This window comes from Vulpes lagopus, chromosome 6 (genome assembly GCF_018345385.1).
Source record: "Vulpes lagopus strain Blue_001 chromosome 6, ASM1834538v1, whole genome shotgun sequence".
Taxonomy (NCBI): domain Eukaryota; kingdom Metazoa; phylum Chordata; class Mammalia; order Carnivora; family Canidae; genus Vulpes; species Vulpes lagopus.
The window spans coordinates 31133525-31159870 of record NC_054829.1 but is presented as its reverse complement, the minus strand read 5'-3'; the positions used below and the strand labels follow the sequence as shown (position 1 = coordinate 31159870).

At 41.4% G+C, this 26346-nt stretch overlaps 1 protein-coding gene across 3 annotated transcripts in view; it reads left to right on the top strand.

Moving 5' to 3' along the window:
* Positions 1–26346, top strand: part of RAD51B (RAD51 paralog B) — a 735346-nt gene that overhangs the window by 508447 nt on the left and 200553 nt on the right. For all 3 annotated transcript variants that reach the window (XM_041758398.1, XM_041758400.1, XM_041758399.1), the window contains exon 9: positions 15547–15650. In XM_041758398.1, coding sequence (XP_041614332.1) covers positions 15547–15650 — 104 coding nt within the window. The remainder of the gene's footprint in view (positions 1–15546; positions 15651–26346) is intronic.

Sequence of the window (26346 nt, the reverse complement as noted above, 5' to 3'; positions counted from 1 at the left end):
TATGGGGGCCTGAGACATGTGGAAATGTTTCCAAATGTTTATTCTGATGAAGGTTTCTGTATCTCCACACTCCGACCCAACTGTTTGAAGACCCTCAGTCCTGAGTTGAGGTATCTCTCATTTTCAGGGTCAGGGAAGAAGAGCGAATAAAAACAAAACCGGAGCAGTATTTTGAGCTTGTGCAGCTCTCTGTGGGCCAGCTGGACAATGAGCCAAGAAGAATGTGGCTCCCTCCTTAGTGGGCAGGAGCAGTGCTTAATTTTATCGTGGTCCTCTGGAGGGTGTAGGGAGAGGTCAGGGGGTCATTTGGAACAATAATTTTCCCGATCAAAGTTATATTAAGGAACTTACACCAAATTGTGTCTTTGTCCACTAAAGTTTATGAGCCTCTCTGTAACGGCTGCTTCTGCAAACCCTCCCTACCCCCTTCACCTGTGCTCCAGGCCTGCTCTACAGGGCTGCCTGTCTGGCTTTCCCTTCCCGGGAGGCAGGAGAGGCAAGAGGTGCCAGCACTTATGTCTGTCTGTGATGACTTATGAGTTTCCGGTAACATCCTCCAGCGTGGGGCAACCACAAGCAATGGGCCCACGGGCAGTGCCTCCAGATGCCTGTCCCCCTCACACACATGAACACACACGAACACACCCAGGACACGGGAGTCCCCCTCTGTCCCAGGTCCTGTCATCCCGCTGTGTCCTGCAAAGCTCCACTGTGAATCCTGCATCTCTGTGGAGGCCGACTCAGACCTCGAAACCGACTCCTGGATTCCTTCCTTCCTGGGTCAGCCACCAGCTCACTTTTGTGTTTCCTCTCCAAATCCCTTCTCTGCCCTGAGACTCCATGAAATAATATGGGATTTACTTGGCAGGATTCTCTGACCTCCTTCAAAGACCCAAGTTTCTTGTTTATTGTAGTTGAATGTCTCAATCCTCCAAAAGCATTTGGAATATTTTCTTCATTTCCCTCTCTCAAGGTATCTATTTTGTCCCAGACATGCCTCCCCCAGTGTGTTTTCGGGGAAGGACACCGAGACTTTGGGCCCCAGCTGCTGCCCTTTCCTTCACCTCTGTCAGGGCACAGACCGGCACTGGGCTGACCTTCCCGGGCAGGCCAGAAGAGAAGGCTGTGGAAGCCCGCACGCCCCCCACTGTCCCTCCCTCTGTGGCCACAGCTGCTTGCCCTCCCCACCCCCTCCCCTGCTCTTTTTCTCAGTGAGCCTCAGCGCCAGTGCCCCAGTGAGACTCTGGGAACAGAGGTCTGTCCCCTGCACTGGCCTCGGCTCCCCACACTAGAACATTCAGGCGTCAATGGGAAACAGCAAGATCTGTCAGCATCGCCCCTTTCTTCTGGGCTTTGAGGGCCACATTCTCCACGGCCATCTGTTCCCTTTCACCTCTCTGGACAATGTTGCTTTTTAAAGCCAGCGATTCTTCCTTCTTTATCCCCTCCTCTCCCGCCTCCCCTTCTTCTGTGCTCCCACCCTTTCCCCCTCATCTCTCTCTTTCCCAACCCTATGAAATTAGCCTCTCTTAAGAGAAAACTTGCCCTTCTTCCACACAAAGCTGTTTTGCAACCACTGTGGGTTTTTTGATTTTTCGTTCTTAAAATTTTTTTTTGAAGTGACAGTTTGCTACTTTTAAAGTTTGTGATTGTCTTGGGGGTATTCTTTTGATAAGGATGGGAGGGAGGAGGACAGAAAAACTTTTCAGTCATGCAAAAAGAGAATACAGAATAATAATGAGTTTTAGGTTCCTGCTGGCAGCATGCCTCTTAAAAGAAGGAACCCTCCCTTTCCTTCTCTAGATGGAAAGTTTAAGGAAATTTTGCACCCTAAAGGTACTTCTGCCCTGTATTTTATTATTATTTTTGTTGCTGCTACTACATTGTTGCTGTTGTGCTGTTTTTAATTTAGAGCTAGGGCTGCTGGGAAGTGGGTATGTGATCCCTTTGGTCTTGCACAGAGCTGTATGCAGTTACAGAAGTGCCCAATCAGGTGGGGAGACCATGATGTCTTCTAAGTGAAGCAATCAATCCAAAGGTTCAAGTAGTATCCAAAAGGGGATGTTTGTTTGCCAATACTGACCCATGACTAAGTGTGTGACCTTAGGCATGTCACTTTCCCTAAGAACAATGATGATGATAAAACCTTTTACTAAAAAAATGCTTAATACGTGACTTTTCTGTGTGCACCATGACTCTGTTTCATAAACCAGATGAGTCTATGATAATGTCATGAAAACTTTATGGGCCATCCTTGGCTAAGTATGATATAATAATCTACTGCTGGGGTTAAACTTGGCTGCTGATGTGGGAGGTCAGCAAGAACAAGGACTCCCAGCTCTGGCTGCTTGTCAGAGTCATGGGCAAGGCTGGAACACTGGCTCAGGGGTCTCAGTGTTTGAACCCTCTATCCACCACTTGCTAGCTACACAAATGTGGCACATTTTTGTCATCTCTAAAATAAGGGTAGTAATGGTATCCAACTTCATGTTGTTATTGGAATGACTAAAAGATTGTTATCACATAAAGTACTTGAAACTGCTTCTGGCCCATTGTAGATGCGTGTGAATGTCAACCATGATTATTGACCCCCTTCCTATCCCACAACCATATTACAGATGAGAAAATGGGTTCACTGGCTTCCTGTGGGGCTTTTCTGACTATATCACATTTACCTTCTGCTGCTTTATTTTTCATCATAGAGTTAACATGGATAAAAGAAATAATGTAATTATCAATGGGATTGCAATGATGATTAACATAGCAATCCTATTTAGAAATGTCATGAAATAGAAACACCCTAAGATATAAAAAAAAGGATATATAATCATGTCTTTTTGGCAAAGAAGGTGAACCAGATGTGGAGATTATATTCATGGAAGGAAAGCCAATCATGATTTTGGCAACTAAAGTTATTTTACATATTTTCAGTTGGAAATCTACAGAACCTGGAGATTTATTTTTCTTTGGTATCAGTTTCTAGAAACGTATCATATGACCAAGAGTTTCCCAACAATAGGGAGAGAGCATTATTAAAATATGCTTTCCTAGACAGGCACAGATGACTCTGAATAAGAAATTGAATATTGCAACTTAATAAGGAAAGGAAAATGAGTGGAGTATCTTGAAAATGGGGTGAGTTTTCTCTCCCAGAGAGAGAGAGAGAGAGGTGAATGGTCATTCTTTAAATACTTTCTAAATGGCTGAAAGAAATACTGAAAGAAGTGATGAGTCAGGCCACTGGGTTCAAACCCTTGCTCTGCCACTTGCAGGGTCACCTTGGGCAATAACTTTTTCTCCAGCTCAACTTCCTTCTCTAGAAAATTGGTATAATAATGACATCTCCCTCATAGAGATAATGGGTGTATGGTAAGCTATTGGGTCTAGTGTTTGGAACATACTAATTCTTCCAAAAACATCACCTCATAATTCTTTAATGCCTTGCAACAAGTGATGTCTGAGATATGGGACAAGTTATACCAAGCTGATGATCTTGATCACTTTGTGAACCTGGTCATTTTCAGTAAACCCGTAGTTCTGTCCACTTTCTAGATAAACTGTGGCCTTCAAGGAAGAAGGAAATTGCTTCGCTCAAGAACTCATATTTCACAGATGTGTGCTGACTGCCTGCTGCCACCAAAACCAGTTCCCCCCAATTAAAATAGTCCTGTTAGCATCAGCACATTTTTTTCGTCAGTTCCCTCTCCTGCCATGAGGCTCCTGCCTGAAAATACTTGACTGTACCACCAGAGGTTGGGGCAGTCTTGTGAGAGAATACTGAAGAAAGTTAAAAGAAGGTCATCTCCATTGCCCAAGATCCCCCACAACAGGGCAACCCCCTCATGCCTGGACCCTGCAACCTGTGATCCAGAGGCCACCGTGAATTCCAAGCATGAATAGAGTTTCCCCCTCTCCTGTGGCCCCAACTTCTGGTGAGCCTTATATTGGCATGACAACCATGGGGTGTGTGTGTATCCGTGTGCACACCTCAAGAAAGGGAGAAGTGCAGGAGCTTCTCCTTGCTTTGACACAAAAGGCCCAGCTCCAGATGTCAAGGAAACATAGGCTGAACTGAAGGAAGCTGGCAGTCCCCCTGAATTCATCAATGTGGGAAAAGATACCCAAAGTACTTTTGGGTTCTTGTCTAAAACTCAGGGTGCTAAGGACCCGGGGATTGCCTCCCCAAACTATTCACCATTCTGTGTCTGAACCCCCATCCCCCTCTCACAGCCTTCAGGGGCAACAAACATGTGTGATGCCAGCATTCCATTCCCTCCCATGCATGAAAAGATCCTGATTCCTATCATGATCATGCTACTTCCCAGAGGGGTGCTTGAGACGGGGCGGGAAGAAAGCGTAATAATAAATCTTTGCACTCCGGGCAAGGTGATAATTAAAAGCATTCTCCACAGCAATGTGCTCTCTAAGGCCGAAAGGGAGGCAGCTGGTCAGCAGAAAGTCCTAGCGTGCCTGGGCTCGGGCCCCAGCTCTGCCTCACACTGGGTGTGGGTTTCAGTCTAGTTACTTCTTAGTCTATGAAATGGGAATAATGATCACACTGATGGTGTGGGATTGAGGGAAGTAGCGTGTTAGTGCAGTTTAAGTTGAATTCGTCAGATACACTTCTGTACTCCAGAGCACCTCTGGGCTCCCAGCTCCTGCCCCACTTGATTCTCTTACTCCCTCACTTGTGCTCCATTCCTGTTCCCACTGAAGAAACAAAGGGAAGCCGGACTTGGAAAGCTCCGCTATGTTTGGCGTCTAGAAGAAATGCAGGTCAAGGAGCCTGACTGACAAGGGGCCTTAATGAGGGTGCCTGCCTTAGGGGGACCCGGGCCTCCTGACCGGCCCTGTCCTGTTTCATGCTGCAGGCTGTCAGCTACCCCTCCTCCACTTTCTGAGTTGGCGCTTTGGGTTGCTCCTCTGACAACAACTCCAACCAGAAGAGTTATGGCATTTCTAAACAGTTTACATCTCTTCCCTATTCCCCTTGGGAAGTAGGGTGGGGGATAAAGTCAGCAGATAGGAGTCTTAAAAACTGGGAGAGGGTGCTCACCAGATTGGTGTCTTCCATTGATGAAAAGAATGCAGAGCTACATGACAAAACATGAAGGAGAGATTTTTTTTAAATGCAAGCGCATCATCCATTAACACCACATGGACTGTCCAGACGTCTGAGAAGTCTGTAATTGCAAGCAAAATAGCAAATGCCTGACATGTGATTTTTTTCAAACTTTAATGTATGTAGGGATCATCTGGGAGAGCCTTTTGAAAATGTAGACTCCTAGGCATCATTCCTCAGAGATGCTGATTCATTGGGTTTGAGATGGGGACAAGGATTCTACATTTTAAAAAGTGGTTTACTGGGATGCCTGGGTGGCTCAGCGGTTTAGCCCCTGCCTTCGGCCCAGGGCATGACCCTGGGGTCCCTGGATCAAGTCCCACATCAGGCTCCCTGCATGGAGCCTGCTTCTCCCTCTGCCTGTCTCTGCCTCTCTCTCTCTCTCTCTGTGTGTGTGTCTCTCTCAGGAATAAATAAAGTCTTAAAAAAAAAAAAAAGAAACAGAAGCTATCTCAACTACATATCAAACGCAAACACATAATTCTAATCTTTAAGCAATTATTGCATAAAACTACAAAGCATGGAATTAAAAAAAAAAGTGGTTTACCTGGTTGGTGATTCTAATACATAAGCATGCAAATGAAACAATGCCCTAGTAATTTCTCCAGAGATCCAGTCCTGTGTCCTGATTTTATGTCAGTGACCCAAGTCAACAATTAGGGTAGGCTAACCTACATTTTCACAGTTGTTGTTGGTGGTGGTTTTTTCGGTTTGTGTTTTTAAGTAAAAAAGTTTAAATCTACAGAAAAGTTCCAAGGAAAGTACAATGAACTCCCATACCTGCTTCACCTAGACTTCTAACCTTTTGCCACATTTTTAAGATCTCTCTCGTATTATTATTATTACCAACTTATTTTTTTATAACATGAATCTATTATTGTTAGCTTTAGGAAACCATTTGAGAATAAGCTGTAGATATCATGACCCTTCATCTCCAAATACTTCAGAATTTATCTCAGAAAAACAAGAACTTCTCTTACGTAATAACCACGATACAATGATCTCACCCAGGAAATTAGCATTGATATAATACTATTATCTAATATACCAGTCAGAGTCAAACTTTGTTGGGTGTCCCAATTTTGTCCTTTATGGAAATTTTTTTTTTCTGATCAAAGATCTACTCCAGGATTAGACATTCTATTTAGTTGAAATGTCTTCATTTCAATGTGTTAATGTGTAACACATTTCAAATGTGTTAATGATTTTTTTAAGCCACTGATGTTTTCACAGAAATTTCTTTCTTTAAGAACATATTACCTGATAGACAACAGCATTTCTTTTTCCTTTTGTCCTTATTACTGGCAAAAAGCCAGAGATATAGTGCCAGCCTGAGCAACAGCAGGCTTAACCTGGGCCCAATCCTGCATCAGCCAAGGCCTTGGGGAAGGACCATATCTCCTGGTCCTGGGTTTGCCATGTGAGCTGATTCCCCATCACTATTAATGTGTTCCTCTGCTCCTCAGCCAGGTGGGCTATCACCTAGCTTACTCATTGTCCAGACTAGTTCCCTGGATATGTAAAGCTACCAAACATTACTTCACGATAGTTTAAATCTCCCCAGGAAGAATAACTGATAAAAGATATGCCACTTTTTGTCCTTCCAAGCTTTCTCCAAAGGCAGTTGGCTGAATGCATACCTCTAAGGGGTATTCCCTCACCCCCCACCCCTGGCAGCCAGGACCTTAAATAATCGGAAATCAGAACAAGTGACTATCTTTCTTCTGCTTCGGCCAGAAAAAAAAAAAGTCACCTGAAAAAAATATAAGACGGTTAAAAAAATGAGATGAGCAAGTATAATGCCAAGACTTAGTAGAATCCAGCTCTGGTATCCTCCTGTTGCCCCAGATTCTACAATGAGAGTAGAAAAGCAAAGCTCATATCAAGACAGCTGATTGGCATAATTTGAGGAATTCACTTATTTACAATGAGCATCTAGAATACATTGCTATGGAAGAAAACCCATTTCACATAAGCATCTTCCTGATTGATGTTGAATTAAGCCTAGATTCAGAAAGACAATGCCCCAGATTTCCTTAAATGGTTAAGTTTTTTGTTTTCTTTGTTTATTTGCTAGTATTTACCTAAGAATAGTATGCATTTTCTCTAATAAGTGAGTTTAATTTAATTAAATAGTTCTTTTCAGAGGGTCAGGGAACCTGGCTACAGGTCACCAGTCAGGATTTTTCCCCCTCCTTAAAGAGCTAGAGGAAAGCTATATTAGAGAAAGTTTTCAGGGGCAAGGCTTCTTGGAGAATGTTGGAAACAGAGCTGGGTGGGAGATTAATTCTTTCTATTCAGACACCCTAGTTCTGTTCTTCTCATGCCTGTTATTGTTTTCATAGCTATCTTTGAGGACTTTCATACTTGTCACTGCAAACATAGCAAAGAAGTTCTATGCAGTATGCCCTATAAAACTTTTGATTGGTAAATTAGATAGGTTGTAGACTGAACATTTTCGTGTAGGGTGAGCTACCTTCATCCCGTCTTGAGATTTCCCATGTGCATCCTGGTTTGATTTATTAAAACAGTCCTGGCTTATCTCTGTTATCCCAATATAGTTATTAAAATGTCCCCATTTCATTTTCAAAAGTGTCCTATTTGGATGATGACTTACATAACCATACTAAGACTCTGGGAAACTTAAAGTATGTTCTCCCCACACAAAGCCAATGGAGTTGTTTGAGTGGTTTGTGCTAGCACATACCAGTCTTCATCCTAGTGATTAGCTAGCTCTGTTTCTTCCTTCTGCTGTGGAGGATTAACCCATCCCTAACTCTTGCATTCCAAAGGTTCTGATTGCCCCGCCTTTTCTTGTCTTCACATTTCTAACCTTCCTCACTAACAAGTATTATTGGAACGTGGATCCTCGGTGTGTTGTGCAAATAAAGACTCTGGACTGCGTTCAGATCTTTCACTTCTAGCCAAGAAACATTGGGGATGAAATTTTCTGCTTTACCAAAGTGAAGCAGCCTAATTCTGTATCAGGCCAAATGCCTTCCTCAATGCACAGATGACATTGAGGCAGTTATTGTGTGGTTTTATGCCTCAGATCCTTTATTTGTAAATCTGAAAGAAGACTAATAGCTTTAAAGTATTTTGAGAATCTCAAAGCTCAGAAGATTATAAATAACAAAAGATATTTTTTTCTCATCTAAAATGGCAGTACAGATACTGCGGTTACTTACTTAATAGATAGCGTGTGTTTCCTGGGCCATTTGCAGCTGATGGGTTTTTTCCAGTGCTCTATTTATAGAGCTAGGTCAGAAATATCACTTCCGTTGGAACTTGACCTACAGACCATTGTCAATTTTAAAGGCCTGAGGAAGTAGAGTGCACACTGAACTGAATACAGCTGGTTCACAGGTTCAGTTAATGAACCACAAACCCCCAAGGAAATTAATTTTGCTGGAGGATAGATGTGTGAGCCTCTCCCAGTCTCTTTTATGTGATACCTTTGCATTGTGGCCTCATGGAGCTTGTAGGTCATCTTGAATCGTTATTCTAGAAATAACCTAGCCTAGGCAGTCTTTTTCCCTTTTATACCCCATTCATCCTCTTCAACACTGCTTGCTGAAATTCTGGCTTTCTGCATCGAATAAAATAAGACCTGATGATATACAAACAGGTAATTTGGGCTACTCTGAGAAACTTAGGAAAAAGCAGATCTAAATATTTCCCTACTTCATCTTTTGTTTGGGGCTAACCAAGATTCTCAGTCACTTCCTCTGTTCAAATGAATGACCAAACAAAAAATATATGCTGAAGCTCAGCCTCTTCCATGGGCCTGGTTTTCAATAGGAGAATCTTAATTTCATGAATGGTAATCCCCTTCTGATCCTTACTCTCTCATTCAGACTCCCACATTTATTTAAGCTTTGTTTTTATGAAGTTGTGTTTGCTGGGACTTGGCCACTGGCCATCACATGTTTAATCATCATAAGGTTTTTAGTAAGTAGGATAGACTTAGAAAATCCCTAGTCTGGAGAGAAATCTACTCTTAGGAAAAGGACCACATGTCTGTAGTCTCGTCAGGCTTAAATGAGGGTTAGGTAGTGTACAGCCATTCAAAGATAACACATGGAACAGAACATTCTTAAACTTCTGGGAAAAGTGAAGTCCAGAAAGAAGAACTAATTTCTTGTCATCAAAATGCCATAGATTCGAAGTTGTTAGTAGAGGCAGGAACTTCTGAGATCATTGTCAGTAACCCCTTGTCATGGATGAGAAAACTGGAAGTTCAGAGAGGTGAAGTAACTGGTCATTGCCAAGGCCTGCCCTGATGTTCTTTGTTATGTCACTCTCCTTCTCCCACCCAGTCTTGTTAAAAGCCCACAGCTAGGGATCCCTGGGTGGCGCAGCGGTTTGGCGCCTGCCTTTGGCCCAGGGCGCGATCCTGGAGACCCGGGATCGAATCCCATGTCGGGCTCCCGGTGCATGGAGCCTGCTTCTCCCTCTGCCTTTGTCTCTGCCTCTCCCTCTCTCTCTGTGACTATCATAAATAAAAAAAAAAAAAAAAAAAAAAAAATTAAAAAAAAAAAAAAGCCCACAGCTAAGTTGGAAATAGAACTCCAAGGTCCTGCCATGTAGCCAGCAGCTAACCATATGCTGTTATGCATTACATAGAACATACTTTAGGATGTGAGGACAAAGAAAGAGACTGTTCATTCCAATGCTAACATGCCATCCCCATCCTGAACTTATTTCAGTCCTGGAAAGATGTATAGGTATTTTCTTCCTTTCTTCCTTTCTTCCTTCTTCCTTCTTTCCTTCCTTTTATCCTTCTTTCCTTCCTTTCTTCCATCTTTCCTTCTTTCTTTCCTGTCTTTCTGTCCTCTCTCCCTCTCTCTCTCTTTCTTTCCTCTTTCTAATCTCAATATGTTGGTCTTCATTTAAAGGGACGGGAGGGACCAATGTCCAGAATATCCAGCTCTCCTGGACTGCGAATTTTTCCTTTTCCCCTGTTCTGGGAGTCCGTGCTTTTTTAATACTTTCATTATTTTTAACATAGGAAAGTCTCTTCTTTTAAAGTTGGTCCTTTTGCTACAGGGCAGACAGTTTTATGTTATGTACTAGACTTTTAGTTTGACCTCCCAGAAATGCTTAGTTAGAGGAGTCATAAATTGAAATGTTTTCAGAGAAAGAGCTTCCTCATTGAAGGCCCCCCAACAGGCCTCTTCTAGATACTGACACGGGTTGGTACCAGAAGCCCATTACCTTTTTGGAAATCAAGGCTACATAGCAACCTGATTATCCTCCTTCAGTCGGATTACACAAGGACTACACCCTATGTACAGAACAGAGAGAGAGCCCCTTGCCTTGTGAGAAATGTATCTTTGTAACCAACTCCCACTCCACAGGCATGGGGAATTGGATCCAAAAGATAGTGGTCATGAAAGATATTCCAGAATCCAAGTCCTGTTGTTTTAACCACTTCATTACTGAGCTTTACTAGCTTGCCCCATTATTAATAGAACAAAAAATGTTGAAGATGATAATTCAACTTTCTTTCTCCTTAGAATTTCATCTTCAATGTTTGATCATCATTGTTCCTGTCATTTACACATATCAAATATCTCCATCTAAGAGTCACCACGAACCTTTGGTTGCCTGGAGGCAGGAACTATTATTCACATTTTACAGATGGGTAAGCAATTACAGAAAGAAAACATGCCTTTGACTTACCTAAAAGAATCCCAGAGAGTGAAGAATGAATGTCCCCACAGTCTGTTTTAGAGAGATCTGATTTCAGTGTAAACAAATTAGATTTTCTCCATGTAGCTTACTCGAATACTTCCATAAGCTCAATCCTATGATGATGAAAAATCTCCAATAATGAAAATATTTTCAAAACCTAGTTCACTTATTTGATTTTTCTATTTGTATTGAAACAAACCAAATTCCAATACAATGAAGTCATTCTGCCTTGGCAGGTCTAAATATCAGAGTCATCAAAAAGGAGAAAGGAAAAAAAAAGGAGAAAGGGAGAGAGTGCTCTAATTTTTAGAACTCCCACTTAAAATGAGCATAAAAAAAACACACTTATCTCTTTCCTAACCAGTTAGGTCATTAGGCAGGAAATCACCTTTTCTGAAAGGCAGCAAACAGATTCCTTCTACCTTTGATTTTTCATAAGTAACATTAATTATTATTTATGCCAGTCCTTCCATAGAAATGTTTGAAAGTCAAAAGACATGAAACCACTAAATTTTCTAGTTGAAAATAAAGTTACAGGGACACCTGAGTGGCTCAGTGGGTTAAGTGTCTGCCTTTAGCTCAGGTCCTGATCTTGGGGTCCTTGGGATCAAGCCCCATGTCTGGCTCCCTGCTCAGCAGGAAGTCTGCTTCTCCCTCTCCTTTTGCCCCTCCCTCCCCACACTTGTGCACTCTCTCAAGTAAATAAATAAAACCTTAAAAAAAAAAAAGAAAGTTATAAATTTATAGTAACTGACAGTTTCCCCATCTTCCTTTCTCCCACTTCTCTCTCAGGTAATCCCACCACCTATAGCCACTCTTCAAGGTCCTATTAAGTGAAATAATTTCTCAATTCTGACCAGATTTTTAGGTCTTCAACCAGAGGGTCAGTTTCAGGCCACCTGATTTACATGAATCAGCTGCTAGGCCAGTTGAGCAAGGTTAAATAACTTGCCAAGCCAGGGCATGCATTGTCTTTCTGGAAACCCCTTGCCCTGAGTTATCACTATACATCAGAACAGAGGAAGCTGGTTGTGGAGTCAGAGTGACATACAGATTCAGATGAGTGATGAGATGCTCACAATATGCCTCCATCAGTGCCTTCCCAAGATAGGTCTTCAGGCTCTGCAGGAGCTATTTGGCATAACAAGCCTGGAGAAGGCTGACTGGAGTAGTGGTGAAGAGAGTCAGCCTGGTTGGAGCCCTGCCCTGTCATTAACCCACCATGTGACCTTGGAAGAGTTACTTAATCTCTTCTAGCCTTAGTTTGTCAATAGAGATGATTATATTACCTACCTCAGAGGGTGACTGTAAGGATCAAAAAAGATGTAACTAGGATATGAAGCCCAAACGAGATGTAAGCCCTCCTTATATAAAGGGCCCACCTTGTGTCTCACTTGTAGTACTCTAAAAATATTGTCTTTTCTTATCATTAGCTTTCAAAGCCCTCTGTTACTGCTCTTATGGTGGTGTAATGTTTGTAAGCACCCCTGAAAATAGATCTCAAGCCACCCACTGAGGGTTTCCATTAGAAACTTTTCCGATTTGTATGTACTCATGGCCTTTCATTAGGACCTGAGCTTACCCGTCTGGAAAGCAGCCAGGTTTATGGGTACTTTGTTATACTGTTTTCATTGGTTAGGGACATGGTGTTCTTAAATTGTCACCACTGGCCACATGTGGCTCCTGAAAACATCTTCCACACCTGGGAAGTGCCTATAATTTTATTATCAAAAAATTTTTTTTGTTTGAGTGCTTAACTAATTAACAACTCCTAATTATTCACATGTAGCTAGCTTTTTTGTGGCAAACTTGAAAGCTCAGCCTTACTTCATCCTGTCATTTAGAAGGTACCAAGCAACAAGCTTCTAACAAGTTTGTTTGAAAAATGTGAAAATGCTATTAATTTTAGCTTAAGCAAGATAGAATTAAGAATGTAAATCTGCTGCTAAAACAGATATATCATAATATGGTTCAAAGTTTAGTAGGAAAAAAAAGTTTAGTAGGAATGACTTATTAACCATTTAATCAGGATTTATTAAGTATCTTCTGTGCATTAGTGACAAAGAATGATTGAGGCATATATGATTCAGGCAGTCTAGCATAAATCAGACATGGATTTGGCCCTCTTAAAATATGTATTAGGGGTGATAAGAAAAGCACACACAAGTAATAAACCATAGGAGAGAAAATGGTGTAACGTGAGAGGGGAAAATAAAGTATTATGGGAATTTAGAGGAGGAAGACAGTATGTTTGTGATGACCAAGAAAGTAGCAAGCAGGAAGTGGTATCAAAGACAACGTGTAGACCTAGAGGCATTTCAGGTGTGGAGGGGACATGGGAAAGAGGTGATTACATTGGAGCAAAGTCTGTATGAAGTGGAATGGAGGGAGCAGTGTGGAAAGGCAAGTTTGGTACAGACTAGAAGAGCTTTGGATGCCAGTATGATGAATGTATGACTCTTTGGATGCACTTGGGAGCCATTGAAAGTTTTCGAGCATGCTTGATCAGAAGTGACGAGAGTATGCTTAGTTGTGTGCTTGAGGAGGGTAAGCAGGCAGCTGCTTGGGCATCAGTTAGAAAGCTCTAGCGACCATCCCCGGGGAAAAGCAAGTGGGGATCTGATCTAAGGCTGGAGTTGGGGGAACAGAGGGTAGGGAATAGATATAGGTGAGGTTTTACAGTTCAATCAACAGAGTGTCACAATTTATTGGAACTGAGAAGCATGGAAGAAGGAAAGTTTAAAAAATGGAACTGAGATTCTGAACCAGTTTAACTAGAAGGCCAAAGAAAGGGACAAAGAAGGAAGAGTGAGTTATGTGGAAAGAGAGGGAGAAGAAAAGCAGAGAAGGAGAAGAATGCTCAGCAGGATCCAGAAAAAGCAGAAGAAACAGTATGTTAGTTGCCAAAAGAGGGAGAAGCTTTATCAGCTGCTAATAAGAGGTCAAGGAGAATGGGGACAGGGAAGTCAGGAAGTTACAGGAGACTGTCCAGGGAGAAAGCTTAGAGCAATGGGGCCAGAGAGACACGGGTGCAGATGACAAAGTGTCCTGGATGCATTATTCAGGAGTTAATATTTCTCCTAGGCACAGAGAGATGCTAGAGGAGTTTAAGTTAAGGAAGTGATACAATCAGATGAACACCGTCTAGATAATTTGTTTTCAAATTAATTCATATATGTTTTGAATTATGTGCATGATGCACCAAGGTCACCCTAAATTTTATTCTTTCCTATGCTAAATTCTTCTTCATTTCAAAATTGCCTGGCTCAATATGGTCCCAGTTGTTGATTTCCATCTAATTCATTCCCATACCTGCTTGAACCAGAGAAAATGTATGATTGGTGTTATCTAACCCAGGGGCATTCAACCTCAGAACTGTCATGTTTTGGGCTGGATAATTCTTTGTTACAGGTGCCTGTCCTGTGCATTATAGGGTGTTTAGCAGCATCACCGACCTCTACCCTCTCAATGCCAGTGGCAATCTCACATTGCCAACAAAATTACCTCCAGCCTGGAACCACTGACCCACATTCATCTGCTTTAATATTTGAGCCCAGTAGTGTAAGGCTGTGCAAAGTTAGTGACCGCCCTAAAAGATGATGTGTCCAGAAAAGAAAGAAGAGAAAAGAAGACCAATACTCCAGGCTGAGGAGTGAAAATCAGATGATGCAGTAAGCAGGCAATGAATGAGAAGGCCAAGGCCTCATGTTTTAACTAAGTCAGTGGACTTCAGCCTCTCTGTACTTAATCTCCTCATTGCAAAGAGATGTGATATTCAGGATATAGTCATAATGAATGTCCCACTGTGCTCTGTAGAACTAAGATTCCTCTCATGAAAAAAAAAAAAAAAAAAAAAAGATTCCTCTCATGGCCTAGGGCCAGAGTGGGCACAGGTATTCAGAGAAGACCTCAGGATGTGCCAGATATGATGGGGGGGGGGGGGATGCTGACTTCTAAGTGATGGGGCTTGGGAGCCTGGCTTTAAGGAGGAAGAAGAGGAGGAGAGCAGGAATAGTTTCCTCCTGGTGCTCTCAAGAGGGATCAGCAAAGCTCTGGAGATGTAAGGTAGTAGCTAAGGCATAACTTGGAGCAGACTAGAAACTACTCAGATGATTATTTCAGATCCTCCCCTTTATAGGACGGTCTTAGAAGGTGAAAGAATGTTTCTCTGAGGATAAGGATGTCTAATACAGATTAGATATGAAAATGGTTAGAGTTTCCAGATTCCTCTTCTGGGTGTGTGTGTGCAGGGGTTGGAAGGGCAAAGGAATTTTATGTGCATATGCCACGATTTTTCTATATTGATTAGGAAAATTGAGATAAGACTCTTATCAAGCTAGAAAAAGTCATAACTCTCTTAAACTAAGACTATTTCATAACTGGCTCTTATTCTATGAAGTAGCATTATGCCTTTCTGCCATAGATTTTGAGTGGCTTGATTTATTATTAGCCATGGCTCCAAGCTGCATGCAACCTCTTATTGATATGTAATTCTATTATCTTTTAGCCCAGGGGTGGTCACTTTCACTGAGGCTGAAGGAAACTGGTTTTTATTTTTAGTCTCATGTTCCTTATCCCCTTTCCTTCTCTAATTCATGAACTTTTGTGGTAATGAACCGAGCCCAGGAGTCTCTATACCTTGAGCAATGACTGGACTTTTGTTTATGTGAAACACCATTACAAGAAATGGGCCTTCATAATCATGGTTTTACCCTGTTTCACTTCAGGCACTTCTGCTTCCAGCTGTGTGATGGCTGCCCTAGGAAACACCTGGAGTCACAGTGTAAACACCCGACTGATTCTCCAGTACCTTGGTTCAGAGAGAAGACAGGTGAGTGCTTTGGTAATGTTTCCTGACTGTCAAGGTTAGAGAACAAGATGTACTTAGCAATCTTAGTGTTCATCTTCTGAAAGCATTGGCTGTATTGTCGGTCCTGGGCCAACACTATGAGCGGGTAGGTAAAGAATCCAGCATCCCTGCCCATCCCAATAGCAGTTATAATGAAGTGGGAAATCAGTCACTCACAGGAAAAAATATGTAAGAATAGAGCCCGTAGAGTCAACATGCCTCCTGATATTTGCCAATGGCTTGTAAGTGACAAGGTGTGGACCTCTAGGGAATCTCAAACTCTCCATCTCTAAAGGGTGAATGATCATTTCACTTAGCTGGTATTTGTTGAGGAGTAGGTAATTTGTGTACAAGTTAAATAGTGATGGTGCTTTTTCTTGAGGTTAGTATGCTTTAAAAACCATAGGCCAGACAGATCCTGCCATGTAATTTAATTATTCCCCAGACCCTGGGTACTTGTGCATTAACTCCTAAGCCAGTAGGTTCAAGTACCAAAAGATGCTATGGAGACCCCTAAAAGGATGTTAGCTCTCTCAGAGCTTCCTTTTTTTTTTTTTTTTTTTTTTTTTTTAAATTTTATTTATTTATGATAGGCACACAGTGAGAGAGAGAGAAGCAGAGACATAGGCAGAGGGAGAAGCAGGCTCCATGCACCGGGAGCCCGACGTGGGATTCGATCCCGGGTCTCCAGGATCGCGCCCCGGGCCAGGCAGGCGCCAAACCGCTGCGCCACCCAGGGATCCCTCTCAGAGCTTCCTATTGATGGTTTCTATCCTGGCCTCAAATGAGAATTAACCCCCTTTCCACCCAGAAAATTTAGCTTTCTACCCCTTTCTCAATCTTCTCTTCCACTCTAAAGAAAGGGACCCCACAGTCTGATCCCTTTGGTAAAATGTTTCAGAATTAGGGAATTTATTTTTCCCTATGCCTGACCTTAACTTTATTCTGTTATGTGGATCAGGTTCCATCATGACCTCTCCCACAAGCAGGAAGAGGAAGAAGATAGGGTGATTGTTCTGATTTGTTGGATGGAGCAGATTCAGAATCCAGATTTGCCCATCTTGCTAAATATGTTACTATCCAAGTTATTAACTAAAGAGGCATGAAATATTATGCTGGTGGTCCTTTCTGGGGGAGGTGGCAGGGAGTTGTTGCCCTTTACCTGCATTAGGTAAATTGGCTCTCTTTCAAGGAGTCAGGAATCATCAGAAACAGACATGAGGCTTTGCCTGTTCCAGACATAACTTTCCGAGTGCCCTTGGTTACAGACCAGAGGATTCTTCTTGGTTTGCTTGGGACTATGTAAATAACATTCCAGCTTGATGATTGAGTCAGCCATGTTCTGAGAAGATGGAGCTGCTTGTTTTTATTTAGGGAAACATTCTTAAGTTTTCAGGTCCTGGCATGCTCATTACCTAAGTGATACCTTTCCCCATTGATTCAATTATCCTGGGTTCTGAATCCATTACTTCTCTTTTCAATGGAACATATCCAGAGATGTGTAGAACCTAATAACCTTTGGTTTGTACCCTCGGTTATAAATTATGTTAAATAAACCCAGTTTGCAGCTATTAGTGATATCATTATGGGTTGTCAGGGACTACTCCCTAAACTCTAATTTGAGGAAGCAAAATTCCTTGTGAATCAGTGTTAATCCATTCATTTTCATAGATCTTTAACCTCATTCCTTGAAAATGTGTAGTTTATCTCTGTTTTAGGTTTTAGATGGTACACCCTGATTTTGTGATGTAGATGGTATCATGGATTCCAGGCCCCCAGATCCTTGTTTTATCAATTCTAGCTAGCATTTATTAGCATATAAAGACATTAGAGCCACATTTTTCTTTCCTTTTATTTTAATAAATTAGCCAGTCATTTGCAATTTTTTCTGTGGCAACAGGAAGTAGCTGGTAGGAACAAATGCTATTATTTTATGTCTATTTGGTAACTGCAGGAGTTTGGTGGCTCTTGGTTCTTGGCTCATAAGGTCAAATACAGGCCACTAGTCACAAGAAGAACGAGGAGCACAGAATGGATAGATTAGTGACAGTTTATCAACTCATATCCTATCAAATGAGTCAGTGGTGTTATCTTAATCTACAAAGGACAACATGTTACTGTCATTGCTAATCAATCAAGAGCAGAGTTAAATGCTTTTGAATTGTGTTTTCAAACACTAATTAGTAAAATATGTAAATAAAATAGTAAAGTATAATAAAATGCTATAGGAAAATAGAATATAACCAGTGTTAAAATGGCCAGCCCAGGCAAAAGAACTTAGACTTAATTAATCTATAGAAATGTGCACACCTTTTGGAACCAGTCCTTCAATTTGTCACCTTATAACTAAGACAAAATGTGATATAGAAAACATGTCTCTATCTGATGAACTTATCTCACTTTAGCAGAGGGTGTGCATCACGATTCACTGAGCCTTTCCTGTGGTCTTGCTTCATGACAAAGTAGAGAAGCCATATGAAGATAAACCTTTTCTGGGTTATGGGCACAAAACAGTACTTTAAGCTAGTCTTTAAGGTCATTGTTCCAAGCAATACCTCCTTATAACACTACTTAGTAGAACATGCCTAGATCATTCTAGCATCAGCAGATCTATGGAACACCAACCACCAGGAAGAGGATACCAGGTATAGTTCCCCCCACCCCCACCAATGAACAGAGGCCACAACACCAAGGGATCAAGGACATAGAATGAGGATTATGTTTTATCTCATTTCTATGACATTGAGCTCTACACCAGGGCTCTTGAATGTGCGGCTTAGTCTGAGATCACAGGGCTGGAAGGAGGTCAGGTCAAGCTGAGCAGCTCTGTGACCCGATTAAACCAAGAGCTGAATTGTATAGTCCAAGGGAAGGAGTCCTCCCTGGCTGATTATTTTCTTTACACCCTGGAAACTTTGTAAAAATTATATAACCAAGAAAGAAATCTCCTTATCAGGGCACAAGCCAAGTTAATTCTCTTGTTTATACTGCTTCAGTGTTTGCAAAAACCCTCTTAAGAAGCTAGGAAACATTTTCTTTTGGACTAATTTAGTTTTTTTTTTTTCCATTTGACTTTTATTTACTCTTTTTCTAGTCTGCTTCAATCCTGCCCCGCCCTTTTTGCAACATTTTTATTCTTACCAAAGACATGTCCTTAAAGTGGAATTAAAATGGCCTCTACTAAGGTTTTTTTTCTCCTCTTCTAATATTTTGGATTTTCTTTTCTTTTTTTTTAAGAATCAAAAATATGTTTTTGGTCCACCATGTGCATGGCTTGGGGAGGCAAAGAAGTAGAAGACACAGTTCTTGTCTTCAAGTTTCTTCTGGTCTTCTATGAGAGATGGTACATATGTGTATACACTCATAAGTAATCAAAATGAAGTATAGGAGTTAAAGAACAAAATAATACTGAAGTACTGTCACAAGACAGTGTTTGATTTGTTACCTAATAAGTGGTTAAGACAGCACCTGCTTTGAATCCAGAGCAAGGTAAACTCATCAGAGGCACATTAGTCTCTTTAGAAGATGGGACTCGAGTATCACTTTAAAATCAGTGTTTTCTCAAGCCTGGCTGCATTTTAGACTCATCATAGGAGCATTCACAAAATACCAACATCAGAGCCCCACCCCAACCAATTAAATCAAAATCTGTGTCGGCATGGGTGTTTATTTTATTTGTAAATCTCCCCCAAGTGATTCTACTGTGTAGCCAAGGTGAAAACTGCTGCCTTAAATAGATAAATGTATATTACTGAAAAAGAAAAGGGAAAATTTAGGGTGAGGAGGAACAGCAAAAGAAGACAAACCGGAGGGCAAGTCCCATGTTCAGAAGACATGGGTTGGTTTTGGCCTTGTCAAGGACAGAGGGTTGTGCCCTCAGTCATTTGACAAGGCTTTATTTGATCACTTCTTCTCTGCTAGTCACCATGTAAGATGCCAGAGGTTCAAAATATGAGCAAGTTGATGCCCTGAAGCTGTTCACAATTTACTCAGGGAAAGAGGTCAACATGTGAATGGCACATACTGTATGTACATGATGAGTCTAGTGAGCATGGAGGACAGAGTGGGCCCCACCACAAAGGAAGGTTGTGGGGTGTTTGGTGAGGCAGTAACACACATAACAGATTGGCTGAGGTCCTCCTTCAAGAAGTGCTGGCAGTGACCAGGTGCCTGTCATGAGGGGCTGGAAAAGCTGGAGTAAGGGCGGTTATACTCGAAAGAATGATTTAAAAAAAAAAAAAACCTTGATAAAATATTCATACTATTTCTCATCAAATTGTCATGAAGTCCATTCCTACAAACCACATATGGGATTATATAAATTTTTCAGAGTCCTGGAAGGAGTACTGAAGTAAATTAGTCCCAACTAAGCTTCACACCCCCTCAATGAAATAAATATCATGACTCTCATTTCAACAAACTAGGAAGAGATGATTTTTTCATATAGGAGGTTTATTTAATTGGACCTTATAATAATATTTTCATCTTCTATTTAGAAGTCACCCGGAAGTTAAAGAACGCTTGAGGGGAGAGCCTAAAGTACCCAGTAAATTGTTGACAGGACCAATAATGTTACTCTAACTCCTGGTCCTTATTGGAATCCTTAGATTTTCATCAAGGTCCCAGGTTATTTTGCATCTTGGAAGTATTTAGTGGCTCCTTTCTGGTGATGTAATTCCAGACAATTTCTTTTTTTTTTTTTTTTTTTTTTTTGGCTTTTCATAAGAACTTTATTTCTCAAAAAGGGGGAAGAATCCAAAGTATTAAAATAACCCTCTAATTTTTGTTTTGGAGGGAAACGGTAGGATGACAAAATAATTTATATAAAAATTTCAAGCATAATTGCTGTAGATCTTTCATCTTGGGACTCGCAGCTCCAGGTTCCAACTGCATCCCCAGTAATGCCGAATCTTCTGGGTCCAGAGATGTGCAAGCAATTGGAATGTTGCTTTATATTTACTCCACAATAAATATAAAAGGTCCATCTTTCCAGTGGAAAAGATTCAGTTCTCTTTTGCAACTGTTTCTGATGAGAATGCGAAAAAGAAGAGCTGCCTCTCTTCTAAATTCCAAACCTTTCCTCTCTGAAGATGAGTGTGAGCATAGAGAGATAAAATGTGGAAAGACATTTAGGTGTGATGGGGTCTGGTGCCAACCCAGTGTCAGGGGAGACGTTACCTCATTGAGGCGATAAAAAGGTAAAAGCGGCCATGATTTTCCCACTGCCTTTTATGTGGAGAAACTGCACCTGTTTGTTTCCATCATGAAGGGAACTAGACCACGTGAAGCAAAGTCCCTAACTGCAGCAATTAAGCAAAGTCCCCATTCACGGTGATTATTTTCTAACTTAAAAAGAGAAAGGTGAATTGAAATCTGCATATTACCAAGACTAGTAGAGCCAAACAGAAGCATCTAGGTGCACTTCCTAAGAGGCAGACCCTTCCAGGAAGTAGGAGATGAGACCTGGCTCATCCCCTGAGATTCTTAATTCCAGTTAAGACATGCTTAACTGTGAAGACCTCAGTATCCATTTTCTGTTTTAAAAGACTCAGATGCCATCACTGTGAAGACTTCTTGACACCCAACTTTAATCAGCCCTGTTTCCCTCAGTTTTGTCCCCAAAATGCACCTAGTATTTGTCTCTGTTCTTGCATGAGTGAAACCTGGATTGTGAGCCCCTTGAAGGCTGTGACTGAATCTTATTTGACTGCTCTCAGAAGCAGAACAATGCTTGACACTTACACATTCAATACATAAATTTTGAAAGAGAGAGAGATGGAGAGAGAGAAAGGAGAGAGAAACTCTTCATATCCATACATGAACTCAGTCTTTTTAAAAATTTATTTATTTATTTATTTATTTATTTATTTATTTATTCATTCATTCATTCATTCATTCATGAGAGATACACAGAGAGAGACAGAGACATAGGCAGAGGGAGAAGCAGACTCCCTGTGGGGAGCCCAATGCAGGACTTGATCCCAGGACCCTGGGATCATGGGATCATGACCTGAGCCAAAGGCAGATGCTCAACCTCTGAGCCACCTGGATGTCCCCATGAACCCAGTCTTAAGGAAGAAGGCCATATTGCTTATTTGGACTCACTCTTCCCCAAAGGCATGGAGTTATGCAGCTTAATAGTTCCTTTAAAGTATTAGTAATTATCAGTTTAAAAGGTTGGCATCAGACTTTGACAATTATAAGCAGACACTTATAAGGAAGTTCTGTATGAGTACTGGATATAGGAATATCTTTTTGCAGAATCAGCCTGCTGGGACCCTGGGAGAATGAGAGTCAGGGTTCCCTTGCAATCCTACTTGGAATTCCTCTGTGTAAGCAAACCAGAGCCCTAAACACAGACCCAGTCGGAGTGAGGGAGATGGATCCCACAGCTGCTTTCAGGGGACAGGCAGCATGTGGACTCTGGCTAAGGAGAAGGATAAGAAATCTTTGTTGCCGTCTTCCACCAGCCACAAGTTCTTTTGTCTGTGCTTAGATAGGCTTAACGGAGGACTGACCAACTAAAGGAAAGTTGAGAAATAAACTCCCAGATAAGCTGAAGGATAGATTTGAGGCAAGAATGTCAGGCATACAATCATATTCACTGAAAGAAAGACATTGAAGAAGACATTTTACCTTATGGAAGTCATTGTTTTATGTCTCACTATTCAGAGATCCCTCCAAAGAGGAATTCAGGCTTAGTTGCACTCTCAAAAATGAGCCCTTCTCCCTTTGTAAAATAGTTCTGGGTCATCATGTTTATTCTGTTTCTTTCTACCTCAGCCCGTCTGCTGTTTTTAGGCAAGGAGATGTGTGTGTGTGTGTGTGTGTGTGTGTGTGTGTGTGTGTGTGTATCCAGCCAAAAGAGAAGTTTGGCTGCAGGGGTGGGAGAAATTTCTTTTTAAGCATAAATGTCTGCAGAAATAGCCGAGGGAACATAGAATCCCAGCCAAGTACATTGCCTTGGGTATAAATGTTCCATCCCTTTTCAGAGCTGCTCAAGTGTGAAATCTAACCCCCTGCCCACACTCTTCCATCAGAAGTGCTCTAACAGGTATTGAGCAGATTGGGAAAATGTATAAAAGAAGAACCCAGAATGGTGACTTTTAAAAGGATTTTTTTTTTCAGGTCACCAGGCAAATGTATTAAAATCTGAGGAAATCCCACTTAAAGTTATGCAGTAACAGCAAATGAATGCAGTGAGCTAAGACTCAGAGCTTAAAGACAGGCTCCATCTGAGGAAAGGACAACATAGATACCCAAATGGACACTTCCTGTTTCTGTCTCCACATTTGAGATAGGAATACCAGTGCCTTCCCCACCAACTACCAAAAAACCCAGACTCCCTTGTACCCCCTCTGAAAAAAGTCTATGTACTAAAAAACAAAAATAAAAACAAAACAAAACAAAAACCGAACCAAAACAAAAAACCCCCACAGCCTCTGAATGGGCTCAACTAGAGAAAATTTTCCCTTGAAGGGATTCCATTGGAAGTTGCCAGGTAAAAATTCATTAGTACAGATGCCATGCTTCTGATAGGGGTCTGCCTTTCAGATACCTTAGCCATGATAGACAAAGTACCTTTGCTGAGGGGAAGAGTCCATTTTTCCTAGGAGATTTTGAGCCACATGGAATCAAAAATTCAAATCAAAATCAAAACAATAAGGGTTGGTGGGGTGACCGTCACAGGGTTTTAAATGTTATTAAAAAGTAGAGTTGTAAAACTAAGTGTGACCACCATTTTAAAAATGGAAAGACACTTTAACACCAAAAAATAGGGAAGACATCTGTGAATAAAGAATACTACCATAAATCAGACACATTTGTTTTTATGAAAGACTTAGTACATGTCCTTATTTCTGTTTTTGAGGATCATGATCTCTGACTGTCAGAGGCTGAATGACTGATCCACTACACAGTGTTTAGGTGACTTCCCCATTACTGAGCCACTCATCTTACCAGTATTTTATCACTCTGTCATTCTCCTCAAGCTCTGACTAGTTTTATTTTTATACATTGTCTAGTACCAAACCCCCTTATGCAGGGACCCTCCCAGCTCTAACTTGCTAAGTAAACCAGGACAAATATGTGAATGAGAGATTTCCAGAGAAATCTCAGCTGTTGCAGGAAGTGGAAGAGACACAGGGCTTTGGAACCAAACTGAAGACCTTGTTGTCAGCTAGGGAAGAGATGTATTTTCAGTTGGGAAACAACATAGGAAACAGCTATGAGATCTCTTGGACAAGGCAGTGACCTGAGAGTCAGGGACACTGAAATGTATTTGGCTCATTTGAGAATGAAGGTTGGACAGGATGTTGTATTTTGGCTTTGGTTAGCTATGACTGAGAAGAAAATGGGGTAACATATTTGATTAAGAAAAGCAAGAGCTACATAAACTATGAACTGATTTACAAATGAACCAGCGCTTTCACTACAAGCTTTGAAGGCATTTAGGTAGGATACAACAATGTCCCCTCTGAGATGACTCCTGGAGATGATCTTATTCAAGATTCTTAACTACAGCATGCTTACAAATGTTTGTTAATGCTGATTCCTAGGGGCACCTGAGTGGCTCAGTTGGTTAAGTGTCTGCCTTTGGCTCAGGTCATGGTCCTGGGGTCCTGGGATCTAACCCTGCATCAGGTTCCTTGCTCAGCATGGAGCCTGCTTCTCCCTCTCCCTCTGCTCTTCCCCCCTGCTTGCTCTCTCTCCTTCTCTCTCTCTCTCAAATAAAAAAATAAAATCTTTTTTAAAAATCTTGATTCCTAGACCCCACCACAGTGACCATTCTGTGAGGGCAAGCACTTCTGGTGATTCTCACCAGGGTGGTGCTCAACACCACACTGTATTTCTAGCCATTTCATTTTACAGATGGGGATTAGCAAGTGAAGTTCAGTGACTTATTCAGGGTCACAATTACGTAGCAGAAATGGAAGTAGAATTAAATTCTTCTAATTTCTAATCTGTTGCTATTTTCACTCTACTATGCTAACTTTTAATAGGAAAACTCTAGGCAAGAAAGTGCCCTAGCCCAATCAATTTACTGGTTTTGGGATCCCTGGGTGGCGCAGCGGTTTAGCGCCTGTCTTTGGCCCAGGGCGCGATCCTGGAGACCCGGGATCGAATCCCACATCGGGCTCCCGGTGCATGGAGCCTGCTTCTCCCACTGCCTGTGTCTCTGCCTCTCTCTCTCTCTCTCTCTCTCTCTCTGTGTGACTATCATAAATAAGTAAAAATTTAAAAAAATTAAAAAAAAATTTACTGGTTTTGCTGGCCAAGTGATATTTATATCCTCTGTGAATTTCAGTGGCTAATAAAAAGGTTCTACAGAACTCTGCAAACATTATGTGTATATATATATATGTGTGTGTGTGTGTATATATATATATATATATATTTTTTTTTTTTTAAGGCACCATCCCACCCTACATTGCAATGAATTACCAGATAAAAGTCAGCATTTTAGGAGCGCTTGGGTGGTGCAGAAGATTAAGTGTCCAACTCTTGGTTTCAACTCTAGTTGTGATCTCATGGTCCTGAGATCAAGCCTCACGTGGGGCTCCACACTTTGTGGGGAGTCTGCTTGAGATTCTCTCTCTCCCTCTCCCTCCTCTCTTCTGCTCATGCTCTCTCTCTCTCTCTCTCTCTCTCTCAAATAAATAGATAAAACTTAAAAAAATAAAAGAAAGTCAGTATTTTAAATTCTTGGTGAATACATGATTTTTTTCTAAGTTGAACTTCACAATGAGCATGAAACTTGCCAGGTGAGTGACTCTTTATAGACAATATCCTGCAAACAAGGCTGTTTAATCTGCCCATCTCCCACAGATGGTTATGTGTGTTCATTGAGAGTCACCTTTCATCTTGAGCTTCCTGCTGGCTATTTCCATAGGTTTAAGGTATGTGATGGTTTGGGAACTTTGGAGTTTTCTGGTCTTTTGTTTGCCTGGTCTTCTCAGAGCAAGAAAAGCTTTGTAATGATCATATCTTTGAGCTTTTGCATCTTTATTTGAGAAAGTCAGAGTGAAACAGAGGGAAGGAGGCAGGCAGCTAGTGTCCTGCCATCTCAGGCTTCCACAGAGCATCCTTGCTGGCTTCCAGTGCTCCAGGCAACACTAATTTAAAGTCTTCTTTATTATCTTAGGAGAGAAGGGGTTAGTTTTTATTGAATACTAACTGTTGCAGGCATCATGTTTGATCCTTTCACTTGCATTATTTCCACTGACCCCACAACAAGCCTTCAACATAGATCTTATCTCCTTTTTACAAATAAAGAAAATGAACAAAAAGGATAAAAAACTTGTATTCAGTAGTAGATCAAGATTTGAGACTAACTTTGTTTAACTTCCAAGCCTAAATCTTCTTGCTATATACCATGTCCTCTGAGATGTAGGCACTTTTTTAAAATTTAGGAATCAAATGAGGTGCTAGAAAATTAAGCTTTGCCTTAGTGATGATTCCTTTGGCTTGCAATGAATGGTCCTTATTATCTTTCTTTCCGATTTTTCCCCAAGGATGACTGGATCTAGAATGTCATTTAGCTTACCTCCAAAGCTTACTGAATTACATATTAGAACAGCACCTCCCACTCTGGGGCCTGGGACATTAGGAAGGAGATGATGAGCTGCTGCTTGCTTTTTTCCTCTTGCTCTTGCCATTATTTGGCTGAGAAATACTC